The 16,271-nt window shown below is 51.4% G+C and overlaps 1 protein-coding gene across 2 annotated transcripts in view; it reads left to right on the forward strand.

Moving 5' to 3' along the window:
- Positions 1-626: 626 nt before the first annotated feature.
- Positions 627-16,271, forward strand: part of LOC140425513 (sodium/hydrogen exchanger 3) — a 146,534-nt gene continuing 130,889 nt past the window's right edge. For both annotated transcript variants that reach the window (XM_072509874.1, XM_072509876.1), the window contains exon 1: positions 627-929. In XM_072509874.1, the coding sequence (XP_072365975.1) occupies positions 695-929 (235 nt within the window). In that variant the 5' untranslated portion in view covers positions 627-694. The remainder of the gene's footprint in view (positions 930-16,271) is intronic.

A 16,271-nucleotide genomic window follows, 5' to 3' on the forward strand; every position in this document is an offset into this window, starting at 1 on the left:
TAATCAAGCCATCTGCACAATTTGGTTACCCAATAGATAAAAATAGTTAAGGCTGTCAATCTCGAGGTTTTTTTCTCTCCTACTGTCCTTTTACCCAATTGAGATTTTTTCACATTTTCCTTCCTTGTCCCAAACGTTTTCACAGTGAGTTGCCACATTTTAATTTCACAATTTGAGGCTCCTACTTCCTCAGAACTTTGAAAACAAATTTCCTTCATGACCATTCACCATTTTGTGCTTGAATGCTAGAGCCGAGGGTTTCTTTCCCAAAATTTGGAGATGGACATTCGACAAAACACTGATCAGTGAGTTTAAGATAAAAGTAGTCCAAAACAAAAAGTGTAACAGGTGAGAGCAAGGGCAGCATATGAGCACAGAGGTAGCCCGCACACATTGCTGACAGCTTGTGAAACGCATGTCCAATTTTGTAATTTAATCCGCCAAGAAAAAAAAAAGTTTGAACTGCATGGCAAAGTGTGAAGATAGAAACTTCCTCCTTCCCCCTGGTGTATTTTGGAGACCTGCAAATTGACTCTCTCCTCGCCTTTAATTGGTCGGATTGATAAACAGGACGACTGGGAGGGGTGGTTTAAATACTGGGAACCGGTTTCACTCAAGGTTTGGTCAGAGGCACACACACACACACACACACAACTCACTCAGTCTCACACACCACACACCACACGCAGAGAAGATGGGCAGAGATAGGAGCGGCTGTGTGGCCAGAAGCGCCTTGCTGACAGCGCTGGCTCTGCTCCTCTGCTGCCCGGTGGCCGGGAACACGGCGGAGCAGGACAGCCACACCGAGCACGGCGACTCTCACGGGAGCAACGACACCGGCTTTCACATCGTCACCTTCCGTTGGGAGCACGTCCAGGCTCCCTATGTCATAGCACTGTGGATCTTAGTGGCCAGCCTGGGTAAAATAGGTGAGTGATGGGGAAGGTGCCTGAATAAAAATGTCTTGCAGACCTTCCCTTCTGGGAACTGTATTTTTTTTTCCCTGCCAAGCCGGGAAACGAGAGACCCAAGCGGGTTGTATTGGTATAATATGCACATGCTTGTTTCTTCAACCTGAATCCCTTTTACTGTGATGGATTTGAGGAGGTGGGTAGGGGGGCTTTACCTTGCTGCCCAGCCAGCAAAGGGCTTCCCGCTGTGTGAGCTTATTGTCCTTCTGATGGTCCAGTCACAAAAGGTGTTTGGGTGGGGGAGAGAAGGGAAAATTTTTTCTTTTCAAGCGTTTGTAACTTTTTAAAAAAATGACTTGCTCTAACTTCGATTGCTCATGGCTCTGGTGTCATTTCTCCCACAAAATGCTAGGTTGGCACTCCAGGGCAGTATTGGAGCTGGCCAGAAGTTACACTGTGACCTCTCTGTTCCTCTGCTCTTTCCAGTGGACTCTCCAGCACTACTTTTGTTTCTGGGGAGGGAGGAGTGGAGAGCCAAACTGATGGAGTTATTTTTGTTTTCTTGACCAATATTTATCCCTTGGTCAATATCCCCCCCCCCCCCCCCCAAAATCTATTCATGATCACAATGCATTTGCGCGGGGGGGGGGGGGGGTCTTGGCTTTATCAAAAGGCGACCATGCTTCCTACATGGCAATAGTGATCACATTATGAAGATCCTGTCAAGGGGCTTTTCACAGTAACTTCATTGAAGCCTGCTTGTGACAATAAGCAGTTATTATTATTATTATAAGTGTTTAGGGGCATTTTCAGGTCATGCGTGATGTTATATAAATGCAATTCATTAGTTTTTAGCTTGGGGGTTTAAATCTATCATGAATGTGGTTGACTCTTAATTGTCCTCTGAATTGTTTATTCAAGGGCAACTGGGCAACAAATACTGACTTTGCCAGCATCGTCCACTTAAATTTTTTTGCAGTTTAACCAATTAAAAATTGTAAATAATTCAGTTTAAATTCCTAAGCAGGGAAACGTTTGTGCCCCCCCCCCCCCCCCCGCTCCCTTTTCCTCCCACCTCTGCAAGTATTGCTAAATGTTGAGTTCTATATAAATGCAAGGTCATCGCCCACATCTCATGAAAGAAGAAAGAAAAAGCAAAAGTATACTCCTGGTGATGGGTGGGCATGTTGAAATGTTAAATATCAAAAGGATCCAAGTTTTTCTTTTTGTAACCTGAGCTTTGTAAAGATGTTACAGGACCTTGCATTTGCAGTGCTTTTAACTCCACATTTAGCGGTGCCTTGCAAGGGGGGAGCACAAATGATTCCCAGTATGGGGAATTTTCAAAGCTACTTGCAATTTATATTGGTTATAATTGTTTGGTTGCTATCGGTTTTGGGCACTAATTCCTTGCCTAAGACAGTTGGCAGCTGGTGGTCTTGCCCTTGTTGGAATGGCAACCAAGGTGTTGATTTGTGATATCTGAAAAATAATGCAAGTGATCTTGCTTCCTTACTTGTGGCACAGGTACTGGAACTAGGACACCTGCCCCATTCCAGAGATTGGCATTTATCGGCTAAGATTCTTGGCGTGTGTGGGTTTAAAAAAATGTATTTATACCTGTATATTTTGAACACTTGTGTGAAAGGACCCTGGGCGGGATTCTCCGACCCCCCCCCCCCCCCCTGCCGGATGGGAGAATCGCCGGGGGGGCGGCGTGAATCCTGCCCCTGCCGTCCTCCCAATTCGCCCGGTGTGAGTCGCGCCGCCCGCCTCGGAGAATGGCGGGGTCCGTCGCGACTCAATGGGCGCCGGGGCCGCCCAAATTCTCCGCCCCGCGATGGGCCGAAGTCCCGTCCATCTGTAGCCGGTCCCGCCGGCGTAAATCGGAGTGGGTCCCTTACCGGCGGGACCTTTGGCATGGGCGGGCTCCGGGGTTCCTGGGGGGGGGGGGGGGGTCGCGGGGGATCTTGCCCCGGGGGTGCACCCACGGTGGCCTGGCCCGCGGTCAGGGCCCAGCGATCAGCGGGCCTGTGCCATGGGGGCACTCTATTACTCCGCATCAGCCGTTGTGGTCCTCCGCGATGGCCGACGTGGAGACAAACCCTCCAGCGAATGTGCGGGAATGACGCCAGCACGCGCGGGCGCTCCCGCACATGCGCCGGCCGGTGGAGGCCCTTCGGCACCGGTTGGCGTGGTGCCAAGCCCCTATCCCGCCGGCCGGCGGGGCGCCAACCACTCCGGGGTGGGCCTAGCCCCTGACGGTGCAGAGGATTCCGCACCTTTGGGGCGGCCCAACGCCGGAGTGGTTCACGCCACTCCGTCCTGCTGTGGCCCCCCGCCCCGCCGGGGACGGGAGAATCCCACCCCTTATCCTCTAAAATCCTTTGAGATTTTAAAGCAATGTCCCAACCATCTACTGAAGTGGGGGTATTGGTGCAAAATGGTTGCTGCATTTGGCTACTGAGAAATATTGACTCTATTGGAAAGTAACTAATTCTATAACTCTAATTCTATAACTCTTAAGTGAGGCAATTGTAATATATGGAGATATAGGAATAAAAACTTGCTTTTATACAGTGCTTATAACATAGGGAAAAAAATGCTATAATATATTAACAAAACAAAAATGCTTTGAGCTACGGGAGGAATAATCAAAGAGAGATGGTCTTAGTGGAAGATGAAGACTAAGAGATGGAGGCACAAGAGGTACATAATGATTTTAAACAGTCGGGTGAATATTTCACCTGCTATAGGCCAGATACTGTCAGTGTTTTAAGGCTTACTGAAAGTGGAAGACAGAAGATTGTCCAGGACACCATTGGAATATTTGGTTCCAGAGATATCAAGCCATGACTGATGGTTTCCGCTGCATAGATACATAGTTGAGCACTGTTGGTTAAGGTGCACTGTTAGTTAAGATGCGATTAAGTAGCCTTTCTGATGAAGGAAATTGGATTGGAAGATGAACTCCTGATAAATCAGGGTATTGAGATTGAAAACCAACTTCTTTTGTTGGAAATGGGGATAGATTTATTGGCAAAAGTGCTGCATTTGTGATGGGACCATATCGAAGACTTCAGCCTTAACGTTTAATCAGAGGAAATTATGACTCATGGTAGATTCCTGTAATCAAGTTAACAACATGGGAACAGTGAAGGGGTGAAAAAGGATCCAGTGACACATCTGGAACCTGATCCTGCATGTCACCAATCATATTGCCACTGGATAGAAGACCTGTTTTTTTTTGGGGGGGGGGCGGGGGGTGAAGAGGGATGAGGACAGCTTCTTCAGGAATTACAGAAGTTGTGGCGTGAGGTTTCAAAGCAAATACATTGGTAGAGGTGTTGCCATGACTGGATATGTAAGAGTGGAACCAGACGAGGGCAGTACTATGGAGTTGGAAACTAGAGGCAAAGCATTGAAGGAGTGGGGTATGGTCACCCATGTCCAAGGCTGCAGTGAGGTCGAAGAAAGATAATGCACTGTGGTTGCAATTGTGCAGACTTGTCATTTGCAAATTTGGCTGGGGCCATTTTGGTGTTTCAAGTGGGGAGCTGACCACCTCACCTCACTTGAGATTGAACAGAAAATTATTTCATATCTCTGGATACCACCCAATTGCTTTACATTACTCTTCAGGCCATGCTTTCTCTGATGTGCTGGGCTCCTCTGTCAACACTGGGGACCTGAAGAACGTGCTCTTTTTTTTTGGGGGGGGGAACCATCTAGTGGTGAAAAATCCATTGTCCAACAAGAGAAACGCGACCCCGGATAGTCTTGCAGTTGTAAACTGTTGCTATGGTGACGTTGATGGTAAAAGGAGACCTAATGTCATTGTTTCCTGTTCCCACAGCAGTTGACATGTCTGTGCTGGATCATTGGCCATTCCATGGGAACAAACATGATAATAGGGTTGATGCCAATTGCAAAAAGGCTTAATGGTTAAATGATGTGGATCAAGTTTCAAATAAGATTTAATTTCATTTCAGAGAGCAGTAATTAAAACTACTTTGAAACGTAAATAAAAATAGCGAAATAATATCCTTCCCTTGTTCTATGTGCAGGAAACATTCCTTGAAGTATTTTGGGCGTTAATTAAATTTAATATATTGAAATTGCGAAGGATTTAGGTTCAAAGTATTAACTAGAGTATTTTTTTCTCCACCCATCTTGATGCTTCAGAAGCTTGTATCTGAGCCTTGTAGTACAGTAATGTTCAATCTATGGTGTATCAGCTAGTCTTGCCTGGTTTGTTGATGGGGGCATCTCCATTTTGTCCCTGAGGTGAGAGAGGACCAGCTCCAGCCAAGTTTCTACTCCCAGTTGCTAGTTCAGGATAGATAATACATGGGAGATAATACACAGCAGGCAGACAATGAGTTGTGGTTCAGATTGCACGAGGCTGTTGCATCCTGTGCTCTGCCCGCCCCCCACATCCCCATTGTAGAATAGGCTGGTGCTGATGGAATGGTCATAAGCAAAGTATAGAAATTGGCGTGAGGTACGAGCTGGCCATTGAATTGGCACAGCCAACTTCCGGGTGCGGCTATGCAGAGCTAGGCCGCATATTCGGCAGCTCCCGCTTAGAACGGACTTTTGGGCTCTTTTACAGGGACCCCACGGCATTTGTTTGACATTTCCCGGTGTGGGAAGAAGACTGCAGCATTCCCCTGACGGTGTCCCCCAGGAATGTTGTGTCTTTTGGCTGCCAGACCCGGCAGAAACAGTGAAGGATTTGGCTTGATCTGCAGCAATAGACAGAGGCCTCTTCCAGCATGCAGGCGGGGGAAGGGCAAGCTTAAAGCTGCAATCTGACTTGACTCTATCAAAGGTGAATTCTAGCAGCAGAGGGAACAACTGTGAAAGGATCTACCAAGGCCATTGAAGAGGCGGGGACGAGGCTTCTGGTGGCGGCCATGGAGGAGTAGGTCGCGCATTCGGCAGCTCCCGCCTGGAACCGACTCTCAGACCTTTTTTCAGGAGTTTCCATAGACTTTTTGGGGCAGACTGGTGAAGCAAACACTGCCAACTTCTATGAAACGGACCAGAAGTGTAATGGCCAAAGGAGCGGCACTGGAGCAACGGGAGAAGCGATGGAAAGAAAACAAAATGGTGGCGGCCAGGGACAAAGGGGAGCTGCAGGAGTACATCAAGCGCTGCTTCGAGGAGCAGCGCGAGGAGATGCGCAAAGAGATGTTGGCGCCTATGCTTTCGGCAATTGAAGAACTTGGGATCACGCAGAAGGCCCACGACGCTAAGATCCAGGAGGTACAGAAAAGAGTCAGTCAGAACGAGGATGAGCTCGTGGGCCTGGCGGTGAGAGTGGAGCAGAACGAGGCGCTACACAAGAGGTGGGCGGGAAGACAAGACCTGGAGAACAGGTTGAGGAGAAAGAATCTGCAAATCCTGGGTCTCCCTGAGGGAGTGAAGGGGGCTGATGCCGGGGCATACGCGAGCACGATGCTCGAGACGATGATGGGCACCAAGGCCTCTTCGAGGCCGCTGGAGTTGGACGGGGCACATCGGGTGCTGGCGAAGAAGCCCCAGGCAAATGAGCAGCCAAGGGCGATGGTGGTGAGGTTCCACCGGTTCACGGACAGAGAGTGGGTCCTGAGATGGGCCAAGAAGGAGCGGAGCAGTAATTGGGACAATGCAGAGATCCGAATATACCCAGGACTGGAGCACGGAGGTTGCAAAGCGGAGAGCGTGTTTCAACCGGGCCAAAGCGGCGTTGTACTGGAAAGAAGTGAAATTCGGAATGCTGCAGACAGCGCGACTGTGGGTCACATACAAGGGCCAACACTATTACTTTGAAACGCCTGAGGAGGCATGGACCTTTGTACAAGCCGAAAAGTTGGACTCTAACTGAGGGTTTGTGAGGGTGGGGGGGATGTTTTGGGGTTTGATGTGTGATGGTTGTTGTATATAGGGGGTCAATTACGCGCAGGAAATGTTACATGGGCTGGGGGAGAGAGACAAGGCCGCGACAGGAGCTGCGCCAGAGGGGGCGGAGCGGGCTTTGGAAAGCACGGGGTTTTTTCCCCGCGCGCGGGAAGAAAGGCGGGAAGGGGAATGAAGGAATGCATATGGATTGGGAGACTCCCACGCGGGGAGGTCAATGGGACGGCGGGGGAAGCCGGGGTCAGCAGGCGTCAGCATACGGGAGTGACATGGGGGAGCAAAAAAGCTAGACGGGTCTAGCGGGGGGGGGGGGAAGGGTTGCTGCTGCACTGGCCGAAAGGGAATGGGACACACGAGGTAGTCGTGACGGGGGTCCCCCCCTCTGGGGGACTGGAGGGTGAGGGAGGCGTGGACACGGGACTGGCCCAGAAAAGGAGATGGCTAGTCGTCGGGGCGTGGGGGGGAGTGAGAGCCCCTCCAATCCGGCTGATAACGTGGAATGTGAGGGGCCTGAATGGGCCGGTGAAGAGGGCTCGAGTGTTCGCGCACTTAAAGGGACTGAAGGCGGACGTGGCCATGCTCCAAGAGACACATCTGAAGGTGGCGGACCAGGTCAGGTTAAGAAAGGGATGGGTAGGACAGGTATTCCACTCTGGACTGGACGCGAAAAATAGAGGGGTGGCAATATTGGTGGGAAAGCGGGTGTCATTTGAGGCCAAGACTATTGTAGCGGACAATGGAGGGCGATATGTAATGGTGAGCGGTAGGCTGCAAGGGATGTGGGTGGTGTTGGTAAACGTATACGCCCCGAATTGTGATGATGCTGGATTCATGAAGTGCATGTTGGGGCGCATTCCGGACCTGGAGATAGGAGGCCTGATAATGGGACGGGACTTCAATACAGTGTTGGATCCAGCACTGGACCGCTCCAAATCAAGGACTGGAAAGAGGCCGGTGGCGGCCAAGGTACTTGTGGGGGGGGTTTATGGATCAGATGGGGGGAGTGGACCCATGGCGGTTTGCAAGGCCTCAGGCCAGGGAATTTTCTTTCTTCTCCCATGTACACAAAGCCTACTCCCGGATAGATTTCTTTGTTCCGGGTAGGGCGATCATCCTGAGGGTGGAGGGGACTGAATATTCGGCTATAGCCGTTTCGGACCATGCCCCGCACTGGGTGGAACTGTAGCTGGGAGAGGAGAGGGACCAACGCCCGTTGTGGCGGCTGGATGTGGGACTGCTGGCGGACGAGGTGGTGTGTGGGAAGGGGAGGGGGTGTATCGAAAGGTACTTGGAGGCCAACGACAACAGGGAGGTGCGGGTGGGGGTGGTATGGGAGGCGGTGATCAGGGGAGAGCTAATTTCCATTAGGGCTCATAGGGAGAAGACAGAGGGTATGGAAAGGTAGAGGTTAGTGGGGGAGATTTTGAGAGTGGACAGGAGATACGCAGAGGCCCCAGAGGAAAGATTACTTGGGGAAAGACGACGGCTCCAGACGGAGTTTGACCTGTTGACCACAGGGAAGGCGGAGGCACAGTGGAGGAAAGCGCTGGGGGCGACCTACGAGTATGGGGAAAAGGCTAGTCGGATGCTGGCACACCAGCTCCGTAAGAGGATGGCAGCGAGGGAAATAGGGGGAGTCAAAGATTGAAGGGGAGCCACGGTTCGGAGTGTGACGAAAATAAACGAGGTATTCAAGGCCTTTTATGAAGAGCTGTACAGATCCCAGCCCCCAGTGGGGGAAGAGGGGATGAGACGATTCCTAGATCAGCTGAGATTCCCGAGGGTGGAGGAGCAAGAGGTGGCTGGTTTGGGGGCACCAATTGGGTTGGAGGAGCTGAGCAAGGGTTTGGGGAGCATGCAGGCGGGGAAGGCCCTGGGACCGGACGGATTCCCGGTGGAGTTCTACAGGAAGTACGCAGACCTGTTGGTCCCACTGCTGGTGAGGACCTTTAATGAGGCAAGAGAGGAGGGGACCCTGCCCCCGACAATGTCGGAAGCGACAATTTCTTTGATCCTAAAGCGGGACAAGGACCCACTGCAATGTGGATCGTACAGGCCGATCTCGCTCCTCAATGTGGATGCAAAGTTGCTGGCAAAAGTGCTGGCCACTAGGATCGAGGACAGTGTCCCGGGGGTAATCCACGAGGACCAGACGGGATTTGTAAAGGGCAGGCAATTAAACACTAATGTGCGGCGGCTCTTAAACGTGATAATGATGCCATCAGAGGAGGAAGAGGCGGAGATAGTGGCAGCTATGGACGCGGAGAAGGCCTTTGACCGAGTAGAGTGGGAGTACCTCTGGGAGGTGCTGCGTAGGTTTGGGTTCGGGGTAGGGTTTATCAATTGGGTTAAGCTCCTTTACAGAGCCCCGATGGCGAGTGTAGTGACGAACCGGCGGAGGTCGGAGTACTTTCGACTGTACTGAGGGACGAGGCAGGGGTGCCCCCTGTTCCCCTTGTTGTTCGCATTGGCGATCGAACCATTGGCCACGTCATTGAGGGAGTCTAATAAATGGAGGGGGGTGGTCCGAGGGGGAGAAGAGCATCGGGTGTCGCTATATGCGGATGACCTGTTGCTGTACGTGGCGGATCCAATGGAGGGGATGGTGGAGGTCATGCAGACTCTAAGGGAGTTTGGGGAGTTTTCGGGCTATAAGCTCAATGTAGGGAAGAGTGAGCTCTTTGTATTACAGGCAGGGGACCAAGAAAGAGGGATAGGGGACGTCCCGCTGAGGAGGGCGGAGGGGAGCTTTCGGTATCTGGGGATCCAGATAGCCAGGAGTTGGGGGACCCTACATAAACTGAATCTGACGAGGTTGGTGGAGCAAATGGAGGAGGATTTCAAAAGATGGGACATGTTACCGCTCTCGCTGGCGGGTAGAGTGCAGTCGGTCAAAATGGTGGTCCTTCCGAGGTTTCTGTTTGTGTTTCAGTGCCTTCCCATCGTGATCACTAAGGCCTTTTTTAAGAGAGTAGGCAGGAGTATTATGGGGTTTGTGTGGGCGAATAAGACCCCGAGAGTAAGGAGAGGGTTCCTGGAACGCAGTAGGGACCGAGGAGGGTTGGCGCTGCCAAACCTGGGGAGCTACTACTGGGCAGCAAATGTGGCGATGATCCGCAAGTGGGTTATGGAGGGAGAGGGGGCGGCATGGAAGAGGATGGAGATGGCGTCCTGTAAAGGAACGAGCCTGGGGGCATTGGTGACGGCACCGCTGCCACTCTCGCCGACAAGTATACCACGAGCCCGGTGGTGGTGGCAACGCTAAGGATCTGGGGCCAGTGGAGACGGCACCAGGGTGCAATGGGAGCATCGGTGTGGTCCCCGATCAGGGGTAACCACCGGTTTGTCCCGGGGAAGATGGACGGGGGGGGTTCCAGAGCTGGCATCGGGCGGGGATTGGAAGAATGGGGGACCTGTTCATCGACGGGATGTTTGCGAACCTAGGGGCACTGGAGGAGAAGTTCGAGTTACCCCCGGGAAATGCCTTTAGATATATGCAGGTGAGGGCTTTTGTGAGGCGACAGGTGAGGGAATTCCCGTTGCTCCCGGCACAAGAAGTTCAAGATAGGGTGATCTCGGGTGTATGGGTCGGGGAGGGCAAGGTGTCGGAAATACACCAGGAGTTGAAAGCAGAGGGGGAAGTGCTGGTAGAAGAGTTGAAGGGTAAATGGGAGGAGGAGCTTGGGGAGGAGATCGAGGAAGGTCTGTGGTCTGATGCCCTAGGTAGGGTTAATTCCTCCTCCTCGTGTGCCAGGCTCAGCCTGATACAATTTAAGGTGGTCCACAGAGCGCACTTGACGGGGGCGAGGTTGAGTAGGTTCTTTGGGGTTGAGGACAGATGTGGAAGGTTCTCAGGGAGCCCGGCGAACCATGTCCATATGTTTTGGTCATGCCCGGCACTGGAGGGGTTCTGGAGAGGAGTGGCGGGAGCAATATCTCAGGTGGTGAAAGTCCGGGTCAAGCCAAGCTGGGGGCTAGCAATATTTGGAGTAGTGGACGAGCCGGGAGTGCAGGAGGCGAAAGAGGCCGGCATTCTGGCCTTTGCGTCCCTAGTAGCCCGGCGAAGGATCTTGCTAATGTGGAAGGAGGCGAAGCCCCCCAGCCTGGAGGCCTGGATAAATGATATGGCTGGGTTCATAAAGTTGGAGAGGATTAAGTTCGCTTTGAGAGGGTCTGCGCAGGGGTTCTACAGGCGGTGGCAACCGTTCCGAGACTATCTCGCGGAGCGTTAGAGGAAGGTCGGTCAGCAACAACCTTTGGGGGGGGGGGGGGGGTTGTAGGGGACGTCCTGGGAGAGGGGAAAGGGGGGACTGCCTGGGAGGGTGGATGAGCAAGAGATAACATGAAGGGTTGGGGAAACTGGCACGTACGGGTGAGGGCCAGTGTACAAAGCTGTGTAAATATATCATTTTGCCATGTAAATATCTTGCTCTGTGCGATTTCTCGTTTTTTTTTTTTGTTACGAGGTGGGGGGGGGGGGGGGGTTATTGTTTGTAAGGGAGAAAAATTGTGTTAAAAAACTTTCATAAATATATTTAAAAAAAAAAAAAATAATAATAATTGGCACAGCCTGTGTTGATCCTTTGGGGGATAGCAAACCGGAACATAGAACATACAGTGCAGAAGGAGGCCATTCAGCCCATCGAGTCTGCACCGACCCACTTAAGCCCTCACTTCCATCCTATCCCAATAATCCTCCCAACCTTTTTGGTCACTGAGGGCAATTTATCATGGCCAATCCACCTAACCTGCACGTCTTTGGACTGTGGGAGGAAACCGGAGCACCCGGAGGAAGCCCACGGGGAGAACGTGCAGACTCCGCACAAACAGTGACCCAGCGGAGAATCGAACCTGGGACCCTGGAGCTGTGAAGCCACAGTATTATCCACTTGTGCTACCGTGCTTCACATGGGCATGGTGAAGCCATTTTAAAAATATGCCCCTCCAGAAGTGGCAAACTCATGAAGGAATGCAGTTTGCCTATTCTGATGGTCTTCTGTGGCTGTGCCCCAAATGGCCATTCTTTTGAGGGAGCTTTGGTGTATGTCAATAGGCAGCTGCATGAGTTGGTAATACTTAAGATGGAGGTCTATGCAACAATCTAACCTGGCAATTGGATTTACGGTATTACCATACTACCAAATAACATGCTTTGTTTAGCTGTCAGCTAAATGCTGGTATAAAAGAGATTTTTGAAAGCATCTGGTCATGCAACTGCATGATACACTCTCCTTAATAAACAGTCTAACGCACAACAATGCAATTAGATATCCAGGAGTGAATTGGTAGGATGTTATTTCATCTCCGCATTCTGATGGCTTTAAAACCTGGAGAAAACTAAGCTCTAAAGTTGCATGAATTTTACATGATTGCAGATTAATACTGTCTTGGATGATGTGTTAGGTCAAGGCCTTGACTCCGTGACAGCGGCATGGCTTCTGAGCCAATTGTAGGTCAAGAAACTGTTTCCCAGCGTTGGCTACTGACTTTGTGCCAGTTAGTAGTGATGAGGCAAGGCGGCATGTGGTGCAGTGGTTAGCACTGGGACTTGGCTCCTCCCTCTGCAACTGGATCCTCGATTTCCTGACCCATAGACCACAATCGGTAAGGATAAACAACACCATCTCCGTGATCAATTCTGGGGTCCCGTAAGGCTGCGTACCTAGCCCCCTACTATACTCCCTATACACACATGACTGGCAGAATTTGGCTCCAACTCCATCTACAAGTTTGCTGATGACACAATCATAGTGCGTCAGATCTCGAATAATGTTGAGTCAGTACAGAAAGGAGATAGAGATCCTAGTGGCATGATGTAACAACAACAATCTCTCTATGTCAGCAAAACTAAAGAGCTGGTCATTGACTTCAGGAAGCAAAGTATCGAACACATCCCTGTCTGCATCAATAGTGTTGAGGTGGAGATGATTGACAGCTTCAAATTCCTAGATATGCACATTACCAACAATCTGTCCAGGTCCACCCTAGACGACGTTATGAGCAAGAAAGCACAGCACAGTGTACTTCCTCCGGAAACTAAGGGAATTTGGCATGGGTCACTGTCTGTGCGGAGTCTGCACATCCTCCCCGTGTGTGCGTGGGTTTCCTCCGGGTGCTCCAGTTTCCTCCCGCAGTCCAAAGATGTGCAGGTAAGGTGGATTGGCCATGATAAATTGCCCTTAATGTCCAAAATTGCCCAGTGTTGGGTGGAGGTGTTGACCTTGGGTAGGGTGCTCTTTCCAAGAGCCGGTGCAGACTCAGTGGGCCGAATGGCCTCCTTCTGCACTGTAAATTCAATGATAATCTATGATTAATCTAGGACAAAGGTTCGGCACAACATCATGGGCTGAAGGGCCTGTTCTGTGCTGTATTTTTCTATGTTCTATGTCCACATTGACTCTTAGCAATTTGTTTACAGATGCACATTGGCTGCATCACAGCCTGGTAAAAAAATTGGTAAGAGTCAATGTGGACTTGCCAAATTCCCTTAGTCATGTAAATATTAATAGCTACACCTCCAACCAGCAGGTGGCAGTAAATAACCACGTGACATTGTTACCTTGGGGTCTGGAGATGGTCGCCTTAGTGGATAGTCACATTTGTAGTAGCTCTTAGTTAATTTATTATAATAGTAATGTAATAGGTAGAGGATTTGAGTAGTTTTCTTATTGTTATCTGACCCATGTTATTGTTTAACAGTAAACATTCAACTAGTCACAAACTAGACTTACTCTAGTGCACTGATTCCATCCGGCCAAGCACCAGAATGTAACATGTTCAAGCGAGGGAAACCTTTTCTGTATCAGTCTAGAGGCCTGGGGGTGGCTGGTGGGGAAAGCCCAGAATTGAACCAGCCAATCTGAAGTATATAGGGCTGCTGGCTACGTAAGAAATTCTTTAAAAATGCCATCAAAAGCTCACATTTCGACTTCCGGGTGCGGCTATGCAGAGCTAGGTCGCATATTCGGCAGCTCCTGCTTGGAACGGACTTTTGGGCTCTTTTACAGGGCCCCCACGGCATTTGTTTGACATTTCCCGGTGTGGGAAGAAGGCGGCAATATTCCCCCGACAGTGTCCCCCAGGAAGGGTATGTCTCTTGGTTGCCAGACACACGCAGAAACAGTGAAAGATTTGGCTGCAACTACAGGATAAACAGGGCCTCTTCCAGCATGCAGGCGGGGGAAGGGCAAGCTTAAAGCTGCAAGCTGACCTGAGGGCCTGTATCAAAGGTGAATTCTAGCAGCAGAGGGAACAACTGTGAAAAGACCTCATCAAGGCCACTGAAGGGACTTCCGGTTGCGGTGATGCCTAGCTAGCCGCACGCTTCGGCGGCTCCAGCTCCGACGGACCTTCGGGCTCTTTTAAGAGCCTCAACGGGGAATTTTTCGACGACGCAACCCGGTGTGGGGCGTGTGAGAAGGGAGTCCCCCCCAAACGAAGGAGGAAAAAACCGGCGGCGGCGGCTGCAGCGCGAGGAATCGTCGACCAAAGGGTCAGAAAGAGAGAAGTACAAGATGGCGGCGGAGAAAGCGCAGGCGACATGGGGGCCTGAGCATGAAATTGTGAGACGGTGCGTGGAGCTGCTGAAGAGGGAGGTGCTGACCCCGTTGCTACAGGCAATTGAGGGGCTCAAGGAGACATTAAAGACCCAGGAGACAGAGCTCCGTGTGGTGGAGCAGAAGGTGACAGATATTGAGGACGAGATCCTGGGCCTGGCGGTTAAGACACAGACGCACGAGGCACTTCATAAAAAGTGTACTGAAAGGATCGAAGCCCTAGAAAATGGAGCGCGAAGGAAGAACCTTCGGATACTGGGTCTCCCTGAGGGTGTGGAAGGAGTGGACTGTGGAGCGTACGCAAGTACGATGCTGAGCTCACTGATGGGTGCTGAGGCCCCTACGGGCCCCTTGGAGGTGGAGTGGGCAAATCGGATTCCGGCGAGAAGACCAAAAGCGGGAGAACCACCCAGGGCGATAATCGTGCGATTTTACCGCCTTAAGGATAGAGAAGAGGTCCTGAGATGGGCTAAAAAGGTGCGGAGTAGCAGATGGGAGAATGCAGTGGTACGGGTATACCAGGATTGGAGTGCGGAGGTGGCGAGAAGGAGGGCGAGCTTCAACCGAGCCAAAGAGGTGTTGCATAAAAGGAAGGTGAAGTTCGGGATGCTGCAGCCGGCAAGACTATGGGTCACGTATCAGGAGAGACACCATTATTTCGAGACGGCGGAGGAAGCATGGACCTTCATCAAAGAAGAGAAATTGGATCGGAACTGAGGGACTGATGCTGCAGGAAATGTTATTGATAATGTTACGGTGGAAGTTAATTGAGAAGTAAACAGGGAAGGGGGGAGACATTGGGGAAATGTGGGCGCCGGTGAGGGGGGAAAGACGGGACATAGTTGGAGAATGGGGAAGGGGAGGGGGAGGGGAAAGGGAGCTGCGCCATAAGAGGCGGGTCAGGTAAAGGGATGTTCCCGCACCAGAAAGAATAAGGCGGGAAGACAGGCGCAAGGCGGATGGGAGTTCCCCACATGGGGAGGTCGAGGAGTGAGCAAGAGTAGCCGGGGTCAGTTGAAGTCAGCTGACTTACGGAAGTAATATGGGGGGAGCAATCAAGCTAGAAAGAGATCTAGCGGGGAGGGGAGGAGGGAGGGAGAAGGGGGGGGGGGACAACTGGGTTGCTGCTGCGGAAATCCAAAAGGAAATGGCTAAAGAGTGGGTGGGCGGGGATGGTGTGCGACGCTGGGGGAGCGAGCGGGAGCGCGGAGGCGGGATATGGGACTGGCCTAGAGAAGGTAATGGCTAGTCGACACGGGAGGGGGGCAGGTAGCCCCCTAGTGAGGCTGATCACGTGGAACGTGAGAGGCCTGAACGGACCGATAAAAAGGGCCCGAGTGCTCGCGCATTTGAAAGGACTAAGGGCAGACGTGGTTATGCTCCAAGAGACGCACCTAAAGGTGGCGGACCAAGTTAGGCTAAGGAAAGGATGGGTGGGACAGGTGTTCCACTCAGGACTGGACGCAAAGAATAGAGGGGTGGCCATTTTGGTGGGGAAACAGGTCGCATTTGAAGCAAAGAACATTGTAGCAGATAGCGGAGGTAGATATGTAATGGTGAGTGGCAGGCTGGAGGGAATGGAGGTCGTGTTGGTTAACGTGTATGCCCCAAACTGGGACGATGCGGGATTTATGAGACGGATGCTGGGGCGTATACCGGACCTGGAGGTAGGAAACTTGATTTTAGGAGGGGACTTTAATACGGTGCTGGACCCGGGGCTAGATAGATCCAGCTCAAGGACCGGAAGAAGGCCGGCAGCGGCCAAGGTACTTAAGGGGTTTATGGACCAAATGGGGGGAGTGGATCCATGGCGATTTCTTAGACCTAGGGCTAGGGAGTATTCCTTCTTCTCCCATGTCCATAAAGTGTACTCCCGGATAGATTTTTTTGTTTTGGGAAG

Source organism: Scyliorhinus torazame, chromosome 6 (assembly GCF_047496885.1).
Source record: "Scyliorhinus torazame isolate Kashiwa2021f chromosome 6, sScyTor2.1, whole genome shotgun sequence".
NCBI lineage: Eukaryota > Metazoa > Chordata > Chondrichthyes > Carcharhiniformes > Scyliorhinidae > Scyliorhinus > Scyliorhinus torazame.